Below are 13311 nucleotides of genomic sequence, written 5' to 3'. Positions count from 1 at the left end.
AGGGCTATAAGTAAGGCTACAAGGTCATAGGCAGCAGAAGTAAAAATACATTGATAAGAGAGCGTGCTCTCATGGTGAAAGTTCAGTGAAATCCCAAAATAAGGATTCTTTTTAAACACTGAAAGAAGGGGCCTTTTACTAGATGAGAATTTATTCTTCCTCTCTTATTTATAAAACTTTGTTCCACGTGTATTTGTTACAAGTCTGTGGCCATACATACATATATGTTCCATCCTAAAAGTTACATTAAAAAGCCAAAACAATAAAAACCAAAAAGCAACAATACACCCATGAGTCACAGTTTCAAAGCCCATGAAATGCAGGAGAAAATTGGGGAAATATCATGCAACTACAGCTACATATTTAGATACACATATAATAAGATATATAGCTACTTCTTCAAGTCAGCATGACAGTGACATGCTTAGAACGCATCCATTTCATGGATAAATACATTCTGCAAGACTTCTTTTTTTAAAGGTTTCAGATTAACAGATAAAGAGAACCAAAATTAACAAATGGTTACACTGTACACCACAAGCAGAAAATTCATATTAAAATAAAGGGTTAAGAAAGTGTTCAAAAAACAGTGTGAGTTGATTATGAAAAATGAACTTTTGGCTTTATGGTATGACTGCAAACTGTACTTGGAGTCTAACAATGTTGCCAGAGAATTTAAAAGCAAAAGTCCCAGCAATCTGAAGAGAATCAGACAAGAACAGAATCAGACTGCCAAACTTCACAACTCCACAGGATTTTAACATGTGAATAAAAAAGTATAAAGGAAAAAAATTAAACTGAAATATTGAGAGCCCTTTGTGCAAACAGTATCAAAATGTCATACATGGCCTCCAATTAGGAATAATTATGGGTTTATAAAGGCTTTGCGCAACACTGTATCGTGACATAAAGGTAAGCCCATCATTAAAGTGAATCAAAGGAAGATATTTTTAGGCAGAGAAACAGGGAAAAACCATCCTCCAACAATCCTTGTCATGAGGAATACAGAATGATGGCTGCATGTCAAAGGCTCATATGCTTTTTTTAAATATCTCAATTAGCTGGCTTAAGGAAATATATGACTTCTCCCCATGTTACTCCCTGTATTACTTTTCTCCATGTACCTAACCTCTCTTATGCTTGGACCATTCAGCACTACAATAATAACAAGTAATAATCAGAGAATGGACTGTCCAGATAAGGTGGTGGATAGCCAATTACAGAACTTCTCAAACAAGTAGCAACTCTATCTTTAAAAAATATCACTTATCTGACCTGTTTAGTAAGCCCTATGTCCAAGGTTCAACACATCCCCAGTGCAGAACTGTCCTATCACTCAACCAGGTAGTTTTCGTACACAGGGATACAAAAAACTGGCAAGTCAAAGATGGAAAACTTAACTCTACACATCTGTGTTGGTTCTGGCTGGAGTAGGGTTAATTTTCTTCAGAGCAGCTGATATGGGACTGTGTTTTGGATTTGTGCTGGAGACAGTCTTGATTTAACACAGGGATGTTTTCATTACTGTTGAGCAGGGCTTGGACAGAGTCAAGGCCTTTTCTGCTCCTCACACCATCCCACCACAGAAGAAGCTGGGAAAGGACACAGCCGGGACAGCTACAAAGGGACATTCCATACATACCACATCATACTCAGCAATAAAAGGTGGAGGAAGAAGGAAAGGAAGATGTTCAGAGTTAAGACATTTTGTCTTGCCAAGTAACCAGTACACCTGATGGACCCGTGCTATCCTGGGGAGCTGAACACGGGCCTTCTGATACGAAGTGGAGAATGAATTATTGATTTTGCTTTGATTGTGTGCATGGCTTTTGCTTTACCTGTTAAACTGCCTTTATCTCAAACCATGAGTTTTCTCATTTTTTACCCTTCCAATTCTCTCCCCCATCTCCCCAGGAGGAATTAAGCAAGTGGCTGTGTGAGGCTTAGTTGCCAGCTGGGGTTAAACCACAACAGCTTCATCTATATTGCATAATTTCCTTCACTTCCCAGAATTCATAAGCACTACACTAATCCATAATTATTACTTTTTGTATTTTGCATTTTTTCATGATACTTCTGATGCAGAAATGTGAGACTGATGGAGATCACTTTCTATTGTGACTGGTAAGTCAGGGAAGAGGAGACTCCGTTCACTAAGGACATCTGCAGCTACATTACATTAGATAGTAATTAGCTTTAACACACAATCTTGTCTTCCACTAAGTATCTCTTCACTTATCTTAAGATAATGAGTGCTGACAGAAATCTTACCTTATAAATAGAAGGAAGGTACCTTTGAATTCTGTTCTGATACGTTTAAGAGATCAGAATCCTAATTCCCAACGTCAGCTGCAGGTCTATTATATAATACAATACACTAAAATCATTTATGGTTTCCATTTTTTTTTAAACAACATGGCAAATAGTTCTACTTCTAGAGCATGTATTTACAAAATAGTTGTTTTTCAAAATAGGAAACTCTTTCATTACTAAATAGAATTCCAAATACTGCAGAAAACCTTATTGTTAAATTTCATAGTATGCAGCAGAATGGAAAGAAAATGTAACTTTGCAATGCATTTTGCACAGCTGAAAGTACAGAACCACAAAATAATGCTGAAAGTGCATTGAGACAGTAGATACACAAGAGCCTTGCTACAGAACTGACATTAAGAGAGAGTAACTTCCTTCTCATGAACTTGGTTTCCCTCAGCTGTTCCTTTCCTTTGGTCTGCAGACAGACAAACGAACCTCTTTCTTCTTCCTCCTTCTTGCCTGCACAGAAAAAGATAAATTTTCCTTTCTCCTTTTCACTTTCTCCCCCTCTCCTCTATCCATCAGCTAACCGTAAGAAACAATAAAGAAATTTTGCCCAATTTCCAAGCTCTTTTTTAAGGCTGCAACAAAAAAACCCTGTTTGGTCTACATGCTAATTTCTTCACCGAGATTTCCACTGATGTAGAGTCTGAGGCCTAGAGGAAAGCACTCTGATGGGCTAGATTTATCCTGTGGGCAATTCCACACAGTTCCCAAACATCTTCCAGAACAAATAAACTTCAATTAGTAATATAAACTTCGGTATTAATAATAACTCAATTAAAAATATGTATAGTTTGCCCATGGCTGAGAACCATTAAGGGGGTGAGAGCAGGTGAAGCAATACCATCCATTACTGTCACCCAATATGGTAACTCGTTCATAAATAAAATGGCCTGGATGAAATAAAACTACTCAGTGAAATACCTACATAACTACAGAATATAAGTGTAATTTGAGAAAAGCTGAAGTTCCAAAAAGTGTAGAAAAATATTCTTTTAAAAGAAGTTTTTCCATCAGAGGCTTCAGAACCAACACTGAAAAAATGTATCTTGCTAGTAAACATACTGCAAAAGAAGCTGAAGGGCCTGGAATGATATAAGTTAATTTTTTCACCCGGTTATATTATTCATTTTGTGATGGAGTCCTCTTTGAAAGTCTTCTTGGAAAGGAAGAAACTGAGTAAGAGATTAGCACAGTGCATTTACAGTCTAAGAGAAGTACTGGATTTTGAATCCTAATACATTATTTCTCTCTGTAAACACACTTCACATGGATGGCAAAAACATCAGCCACCAAGGTGATCATTATGTGCTTTTGGGAGACAAGGACAGATAAACACAGTGCTGCTGTCAAGTCTCCCTGCCAGTGCACTGCACATGAGTATTTAATGAAATTCAGACAGCATTTACCATCACCCTCCTACCATTCTGTGTTGGCCCAGCAGAACAAAGCCTCTGTTACATTCTAAGCACAGTGATTTCAGCCGAGCTGTTTTATTCACTGTGACTATTAGCACTCACATGATCTACTTGCACACAAAAGGTCTCTAAGAAAGAGAGAAATAACTAGTTCTTTAGGTTGCTGAAACAAAATAAAGCAATGTACTTGTCAAAACTCTTAATATTGATAACAATCAAATAGTTTGTAAACTGCATTACTGTTGAAAAAAAATTGTGTCTATTTAATAAATATATGAAATAGTCCAGACCACTTTCCTTGTACATGCAGTAAGCCACACAAGAAGATATTAGTGTATTTATTATCATATGTTTGCTTTTAGTTTAGAAAATGCTAGAGACTTAATGCACTAATCCTTGAGATGGTGAAGAACTCCTCTGAATTAATTTTTTATATCCCCAAAATAAAACACTTGCAAAAACATAAGATCTCCTGGCACAAAACCCATCGTTTCTTGTATTTTCAGACTTCTGAAACAGTACACTGCTAACAACACTCCAGGCTTATCAGCATAAATATGCTGATCAGAAAATCATTAAAGTCTTAATCCAAAGTAAACTTGAAGCTGTAACAAAAATTGTATTTGTTCTTAAGAAAACTTTCTTGACAGCATCACATGGGATGTGGTGAAAGGGAAGCAGCATATTATGATGCACCTCTGCTTTAGTGCTTGGTATGTTCCACCAAAAATTCTCAAAGGAAACTACACAGTCAAATTTTACCTATGTGTTATGTGTACAACAGCCCAAACTAATCTGTTCTGAAAGGCTGAATCAGCAATTCAGTGAGAACTTTTCCAGTGGGGTGCCATCTGAATCTGACATAGATGCAATTTGTTCAAAGCCCTTCTGCTTCTATTTAACACTTCTACCTTAAAGGGATGTGAAAGTAAGGGCATTTTCAGAAACAGTCTAATAATACTGAACTAAGAAAGCAGAAAATTTTGGTAACAAGATTAGCATACAAAATCATTTTCACAAATTGATAATGCAAAAATCTACAAGATGTATTTCAGTAAAAGAAAGTGTGGAGGAGGATTCAAAAATACAAATGCAAGATAGAGAATAACCATGTAAGCAGTAAGTCAAGAGGGAAAGATCAGCAATTATAGTGGAAAACAACTTGAATTAAGTAAAAAATATTACTAACTTCCAATCCTGCAATTCTCATATAGCCATGCATTAATATGAGTACCATCTGTACTGTATAATTTTCTACTCTAATGTTATCAGTAATACTGGTCAAGGTTTTCCCAGATGAACATATCAAAGAGTTTGCTGTCAATTTAAACATGGTCTGGAAGACAGAAAACAGTAAAACTTGGAAAATGTTAACCACTGGAGGCATTTTGTCCTACAGGACCAAGGTCTTCTTATACTTAAAGGTTGTAGTAAAGAGAAAAATTACTTGTAACTTTGCATATGATCTGATTTGGGACCAAGACGATAGTGACTAAGTCTCCAATTTCTAATACCTGGGGAGAGGCAGGGGAGGGAGGAGGAATTTACAAAGACTCTCCAGAAATGGATTACTGAATACATTATCACAAGATTCAGATCTTGAGCTTTTAACTGAAGGCAGAATAACAGACCCTATCCCCTCAATCATTACTTACCACTTGCCAATGCATTATACTTTTTCATGGTAGTCACTATGAAGTGCTAACTCTTGCATATGTGTTCTTTCAAAGTACAGAAATTAAGAGACCACCAAAAAAGTCTACTTGCTTGCTCTATCTAGAAATACACCTCAAACACCAGGTATTTGTAATAATGCATTTTACTTGAACAATAGCCCATATCAACGCTAAACTTAAGACTCCTGAAAATGAGTTCAGAAGAGCTTCTGCATTCCCCTGAATAACAGCCCATGATGTAGAAACTGAACAGGATGTCATGGTTGATTTATTATGCTAAATTTTGGGCAGGGAGATCAGTTTCACCCTGGAAACCAGGAAGTGGGCACGGAACAATATTTCCACTACAGCCATTTCTTTTCTTTAACAGAATGAGCTCTTGGGGGTCACTGGAAACTTTCACTGCACAAATCCATTACATTCCTTGAACACCTTTTTTAAAAGTCAATGTTCTCAAGTGCCGAAAGACCAACTTTTCACCTCAGAAGTCTGACATAACCTGAGCATGCATTAACAGCTGACACCTTTACTGGCCCCAGTGACACACCGAAATTAAATCAATCATCTGTTACTTTATTTCAGTCCACAAGTTTACGAAATTTAACAAATACTTCAATATAAATAATAGTAATAAATTTCAAAACACAAAATATGCAAGAAACTTAAATAATATATATACACATGGGATAATGTGCATAAAGTATTTCTTATTCACTTAAATGATCTGATTGTTTCCATAAGTCAGTAAGAAGCACACGTGCATTCTTCCAATAAGTGAAGAGAATGTCAATTAGTTTCCTAATTAAAATACAGCTGCATTCAGCTAAACACCGAGAGTTACTTTTAATGCACTCAAAACTGCTTATTCCAAGTTCAGTTTTTGATGCAATGTTTTCTTTGACTCCAGAAAATACACAACTTAGGAAACTACATGTTAAAACACAGGATTCAGTTGCAGGCAACTTAGTTAGCATTCCTGACAGATTGCATGCTAGGATCAATCTCAGCAAGAGAAAACTTGTGGTGGAAGCTGAAATTTCATAAACAAAAGATAACTGTAGTGAAATAATATTCATAAAACTCAGTTTCACATGAGTCATAACTCTCATGGTACTGAAAAGTTACCATCAGTACCCTGTTTACACATGTTCTTTGCCATTACTCCTTCTCCATGTGCATACAAGAAAACACTATCCTGCTTCTGTGACTAGGAAGTTACCTCTACAATGGCTTCAGGAAAAAAACCCAAACACTTTCTAATAAATCTATCCTGTTTCACTGGGTTCTTATGTTTTTATAAAACATTATTGACTTTGCAGTCAAGATAAAATGTTTGTTTACCAGCAACAGCAAGAAGCAGCACATTTCTGGATTTTCATTTGCAGTGGTGCTTCTAAAACAAACTTCAATTCAGAAGAATTACATGTGGCAAACACATGGACAGTGATTGCTCTGATGTTCAGAAAAGTGGATATAGTGCCCTCTAATTAAAGTACTCTAGCCCTAATAGCACAGGGCAGCACCCATGGAAGAAGCATTGGGCAGCCTGCAAGGCAAAAAAGATTCAAGTGTCTTCTGAAATACTTCAGGCACAGCATTAACATTCCTTGAGACAGTGTATCTGTTAAATCTATTAGCATAACAAATTTTCTGCGTCAGCTATGGATTTAACAGGCTGACTGCTATACTTTCTTTGGCCACACAGTGTACTCACTGACATTTGAAAGGTTTTATAAAACCTCATAGTGACTTATTCAAAGCTCTTTTCCATGGGAGGAGAAAAAAAAAGAGTGCCCTTTTACTCAAAAATTATACAACTGTCACTCTTTCAAGTAAAAATTTAAAAACCCTCCAATTACCTAGAAACAATGAAACAAGTAAGCCTGAGCATCAAGAAATGTGCATTTGGATCAACTGGTTAAAATATTTTTATATTACATAATTTATAATGTATACTAAAGATATAAGTACATGTAAATATATAATATATAGAATATATTAAGTATATAATGCATAGAAATAAAAAGTGTATTATTTATAAATATATTTTATATATATACACATTATGCATGTATGGCTCGGCTTCACAAACGCAGATTTGGGCAGGGCTCTCCCCACATGGGTGTGCCCTTCCAGCCTGCGCAGTGGATTTTTTTAGGCGAGGTGCAGCCTGCGCACAACTGGCCCCATCCTTTAACTCCTAAGGCTCATCTGCCATGGCCAAGCAAGCTCATTACATATATACATATAGTTAGATACATATAAAGATATATGTATGTGTGTATATATACATATATATGTGCACATATACACATAATCAAAGTTCTGTTAGAAGTTTTTCATCTCTCATTTACCACCTGCATGACAGAAAGGCATGCTGTGTCTGTTCTGCAGGGACCTACACTGTGAGCCTATAAGCCTTCTGCACCCTTATCCCTGTAGGACCGTGGGGCTGCACTTGTGTTCGGCAGACCACTGACCGGATGCTTTAGATCGCTGCCCTTGGGCTGACTGCCCCGCGGCACGCAGGAAGCGCTGGTCCGGTGAGACTTTGGGACTATTCCTCCCCGTGGGTTCCAGGGAAGCCGTGTCCCCGCACCCCTCGACGGTGGGGCGAGAGACCAGCCCCGCCTCATGGCCCGTTCTGTCCCACGATCCGTCCCACGACCCGTCCCGTCCCACAGCCCCGCCCCACTCCCGGCCCGGCCACACTCACTTGATGACCGTGCCTTTGGCGCCCCCTGCCGTGGTGAGCATGACGCGCGTGGTGAGGCTCCCGCGCAGGTCGTCCTGGTCGAGGCCCAGCAGGGCGGCGCAGCGCTCCAGCGCAGCCTGGCTCCGCGCCCGCGGCGTGCAGCCCCCTGCGGAGACACCGCCCAGTTACACCCGCACCGCACTCCCCCGCGGAGACACCGCCGAGTTACACACCGCACCTGCAACCCCCTGCGGAGACACCCACGTGTCACACACCGCACTGCACCGGCACCACACCGCCCTGCGGAGACACTGCCGAGTTACACACTGCAACGCACCCGCAACCCCCTGCGGAGACACCATCGCACCGCACCCCCTCCCTGCGGAGACACCCACGTCCCACACACCGCACCGCACCTGCACCGCACCCCGGCAACAGCCGCAGCTCAGCTCCAGGAGAAACACTGGCCACTTATGGTATAATGTCTCCAGGGAATCACAGAATCGACTGCGTTGGAAAAGACCTCCGAGATCATCAAGTTCAACCTCTGGTCCAACTCCAATCCGTTTACCAGATCATGCCACTCAGTGCCACGTCCAATCTCAGTTTAAAAACCTCCAGGGATGGGGAATCCACCACCTCTCTGGTGAGCCCATTCCAATGCCTGATTACTCTCTCTGGAAAGAATTCTTTTTCTGATATCCAACCTAAATTTCCCTGGCAGAGCTTGAGCCCATGCCCCCTTGTCCTATTGCTGAGTGCCTGGGAGAAGAGACCAACCCCCACCTGGCTGTAACTTCCCTTCAGGTAGTTCTAGACAGTGATAGACCATCAGCTTTAAAGAAATTAAAGGTTTGCCTCTGGGAATTACTTTGTATAGTTCAATAGGAAGAGTCGGTTTTAAAACACCCCCACCCCCACCCCACGAAATAAACACAAAAATAACCCCCACAGAAAAGCTACACATGAATTCTGTATTTCTAGAACACCGGCTGGGCTGTTCAAAAGCCAAACTGCTCACAGGGAAGCCCTTATCCCAAAATGCAGAAGTGCTAACACCTACAAACTGACTGTAGTGACTTAAAACTTTTGGATTCGGATGTTACTGTAATTCTCTAGGCTTCCTTGCTGTGCAGCAGAAATGCCTGGCACAGCAGGCTCCTGACACTTGGATTTCTCAGATAAAGAGGTGTGTACAGTTCCCAGGTAAACAGCAAGGGACCTGCTCCCTGCTGCTCCCTGCACCTCCACCTCAGTGCCAGGTCTGGGCCAGCACAGAGCTCCAAATGGAGCACCAAATGCTACAGGAAAATCTAACACTTATTTACATATAATTCCTGTTGTTTGTAGCAAAAATTTCTTCACAGTAAAATTTATTTCTACAGGTTAAATGAAGAGGCCAAAGAGATAAATAAATAACCAGTCAAACATCGCTTGAATTCCTTAACTCTACATTGACACTAAGGGGGAAAGAAAAAAACAACAAAAAAACCCCAGAGAAGGTAGTCCTTAAAAGTTTAAAGCTTTAGTGACTTCATTTTGGATGTTCTGAAACACCATCTGACCTGCAGAAAACAACTTTTGTTTGGTGTTTCCCAGAAAGCAGCAACTGAACTTTAGAGGGTCTCTGGTAAGAAGTATGCTGCCTGGAGCAATTCAAACACACACCCTGTGTGAACACATACAAGATGAGAGCAGAATAAAGCCCATAATTGCAAAGTACATTTCAGAAGTTCAGTAATTTGTTCCAGAAAAAAAAATTGTCTGAATTTCAACATTCAGAGATCTTAAGTTTTCTGGTGACCTTGGGATTCCCCCTCTTTTTGTTTGCCTCCTGAAACTTCCTCTCCATTCATATTTACACCTTTCACTGTTTCACCTTCTCAGCCCTGAGGTCCCAACTCACAAAAGGCTCAAACAGGGAAGGCTCCCTGGGAAGCTTACTGTTGAGCCCCATGAAGTCTTTCTAGATTTATCCCCATTAATTCTGTTAATTTCAGTCATCTTCATGATGATGGCAACATCATGAACTGACACTGGGGAGGTTCTGATTTGACCTATGAAGAGGAGAGATGAGAGGAAAAAAAAAAGAAAAAGCCCACCTCTGTGCCAACCCTAAGCTACTCGGTCTGAATTCGGCACTGGCCCTGCTTTGACCCTGACAGATGGGATTAGAGACCTCCCATGATCTCTGCTGAAGAGACTGTTTTGTACAATTCCATGGTGATTCTGTGCTAGGGGTCAGGAGCTAGTGAACCTCTCAGGCTAGTAGTACTCAATTCATCATTTAAAACACCTTTCAAATGTTCTTTGGCATGCCCTTCCAAACACCTTCACCAACAGCTGTACTTGTTCTAAGCAGGACCAAGAGTAACCAGTTTCACTGTATTTTGCAACTCAAGTTTCTTCAGTCCTTCAGGAATATATCAACAGTAGTTCTCAACTTAAGAGAGGCTGATTTCCGTGGTAAGGAAAGGACAATTTCCCAAAATATGAATTCTCCTTCCTCAATTTTCCTGCCCATTCTGCTATTAAGGCTCAGCTACACTTGTACTAATTCATCTTGAGTGTAACAACTTAAAATTAGAAGTTTATATTAACCTAAGTTTTTGCTCTAAGTGGTTTTTCCTTACCTCTCAAAATACCAACATGATGGTATTTTAGGAAGCCAAAGGACAATGTCTTTCCCTACAGATTGAGTTGCTAATTACAAGATATTTTCATGACATTAGTGAGAAGTTGGACTTTAAAATTATAATTAAAATGCAAGTATGATTTTGAGACACAAAACGTCTCCTTTCATCGAAGCCTGTTTGCTTTCAGGGCATGTAAAGTTTAAACAACAACTTTAAAACACACAGGTAAACTTGACTTCAGAATGGGGTGAATGAAGAGTGAATTACCCTTGAACACAAACCAGCCTTCTAAAGCCATAATTCACATGGAAAGGAAACATCACTAATACAGAAACATCTCTAATAAAGAAACATATTCAGTATTTTTACATAAATCAATTTATGCTTCATCTAACCTGATGTACTCCCAGCTTCCTCAAAATCAATATTTCCAAGGTGAAGGACACCAGCCACTACTCTAAAAAGATCAAGTTTTTCTTCATCATCCAGTCCAATCTTTTTCATTGCTGTGCACATTCTGTTGAAATCTCCATGATCATCTAACAGTGGATCCTTCAAGGAACCTTCTTTAAGATACTATAAAACAACATAAACCGAAAATTCAGGAAGTGATTTAAAGTAAAGGTACACAAATACTTCCAGTCAAGAATAAGCCATAACAGAAAGCATAAAAAAGCATGCCAAACTAGGGAGAAAGAGATTCAAGCTCTTCATACAATCCAGACTTGGCAAGAACCCTAATTTATTTTAACTTGTTGATACTTCGAAGCAGGATCCTCAAACTTAAACTTCAAAGCAAACTTCAAACTTCAGAAAGAACAAGCTGGAGAATGTGGCAACTAAGGACAGGGGAATATGGGACAGCAAGAAGGAGAAAGAAAGACTTCAGCTAAGGGAGCTACCAAAGCATTTCTACAAAGGAGTCCTAGTCCCAAGCAGTTGAAGGAAGCTTGAGTTCCTTGTAATAGGCTCATGGAATAACAGGCTACAGGAAAGAAGTATAGGACAAATGATACCAGGAAGAGTTATCCCTATTCTAAACAGACTTATATTGAAAAATAGACTTGTTAACATTTTGCTGCTAATTAAGAAACAGAAAAGTTGTTTGCAGTGGTCTATGGGTTGGTTCTAACTAGTTTTAAAATACCAATTTAATATTTTGCTGATTTTTCTAATTTACAGACACAAAAAGCTATTTTAACTCTAAATCAGTTTAAAAAGTAGATAATAACATATCTGCATGCAATCAAGAGACTACCTGAACATGCACAGGTTGAGCTATGTTTTTACAATTACTTTTAAATGTTTTTAACTAAAAAGAAAAATAGCTAATTACAAGTCTTGTTAATGTCAAATAAGCTAACATGATTTAATCAAAACAAAACACAACATGCATCTGAAAAATTCACTTCACACAACATGTTGGCACATCAATAACATTAAACTACATGTTAATTATGTAAAATGATCACCTCATCTTCCTGATAAGGAAAACACAAAAATAATTGAAGTATTAATTGACTATTCCAGCTAATTTATTGAAATAAACAATCTTAATATTTTTTATAAAACAACTGAGCAAATACTAAATTTACCATTTAAAAACCTGAACAAGGCAATATATTTCCTGTTTACATGGCTAGACTGGGTTTAAAATATCATTGAACTTTGATCCTTTATTGAGACATCAAATTGATATGGCTGTAACATGCAAGTATTATTATATCAGATGTTCCTCTACTTCATGTTTTACAAATATTTTGAGAATTATTCTCTAAGTTAGACAAACACTTATGTCAAACTAAGTCTTCTCTTATTTCCAAGTCCTTTAGAGGACAAGTTTTAAGACAGAGCACCCGCCTGTAAATCACATCAATAACAGAAGATTGCATAGGTTCATTTTCTAATTGCAAGAATAAGTGAAGGTTGACACTCTATGCCTACATGAATGACCAGCTTCACTACAAATCTTCATTTAAGGTAATTTGGGTAAATGGAGGCAAAATCTCCCAAGCATTATACCCTGTATGCTTGACAAGAATGAATTGAGCTTTCTGCCTCACAGGAATGTCAAATCACTCTACCATCCCTGATTATAGAAAATAGCCTATAAGCAAAAGAAATCAGGATTACATGCTCTGTTACAACATACGACCACTAGAAAACGAGGAGTAGACTTTATAATTTTGACTTGAACAAAGGAAGTATCTATACTCTCTCTCATAGCTTCAAGCCCAAGTTATTAAAGGTAAAAGAGACGGCATGGTCACTTGGTGCAAAGAAGCTCTTGAGCAAAGTTATTTTTGTATTTCTGTCAGGTATATATGCAGCTTGTCCTGCTGTGGAACAACAAAGACAGATTTGATTAATATTTGAAATATCCTCCAGCTATACAAATGAGAATTTCATTTAGGTATGATTAGATGAAAATTTTATTAGAGAAGTTAATAAGTGTTTAAAGAACTTCCAATTCATATATACTATTAATTGGAACAAATTCTTTAGTATCCTCACGTAAACAAGATCAAAGCCTTGAATTCTACAAATTCTGGTAATTCCAGCTCTAA

At 38.6% G+C, this 13311-nt stretch overlaps 1 protein-coding gene across 4 annotated transcripts in view; it reads right to left on the bottom strand.

Annotated features, from left to right (window-relative positions):
• MYO6 (myosin VI) overlaps positions 1-13311 on the bottom strand; it is a 113091-nt gene that overhangs the window by 41275 nt on the left and 58505 nt on the right. For all 4 annotated transcript variants that reach the window (XM_071548637.1, XM_071548638.1, XM_071548640.1 and 1 more), the window contains exons 11-12: positions 11140-11320; positions 8130-8274 (exon numbers count right to left, since the gene is read on the bottom strand). In XM_071548637.1, the coding sequence (XP_071404738.1) occupies positions 8130-8274; positions 11140-11320 (326 nt within the window). The remainder of the gene's footprint in view (positions 1-8129; positions 8275-11139; positions 11321-13311) is intronic.

The sequence above is a fragment of the Pithys albifrons genome, chromosome 2 (assembly GCF_047495875.1).
Source record: "Pithys albifrons albifrons isolate INPA30051 chromosome 2, PitAlb_v1, whole genome shotgun sequence".
Classification (NCBI taxonomy): Eukaryota; Metazoa; Chordata; class Aves; order Passeriformes; family Thamnophilidae; genus Pithys; species Pithys albifrons.
Note: the sequence above shows the minus strand (reverse complement) of the source record. Positions and strands in the feature narration are given on the sequence as shown.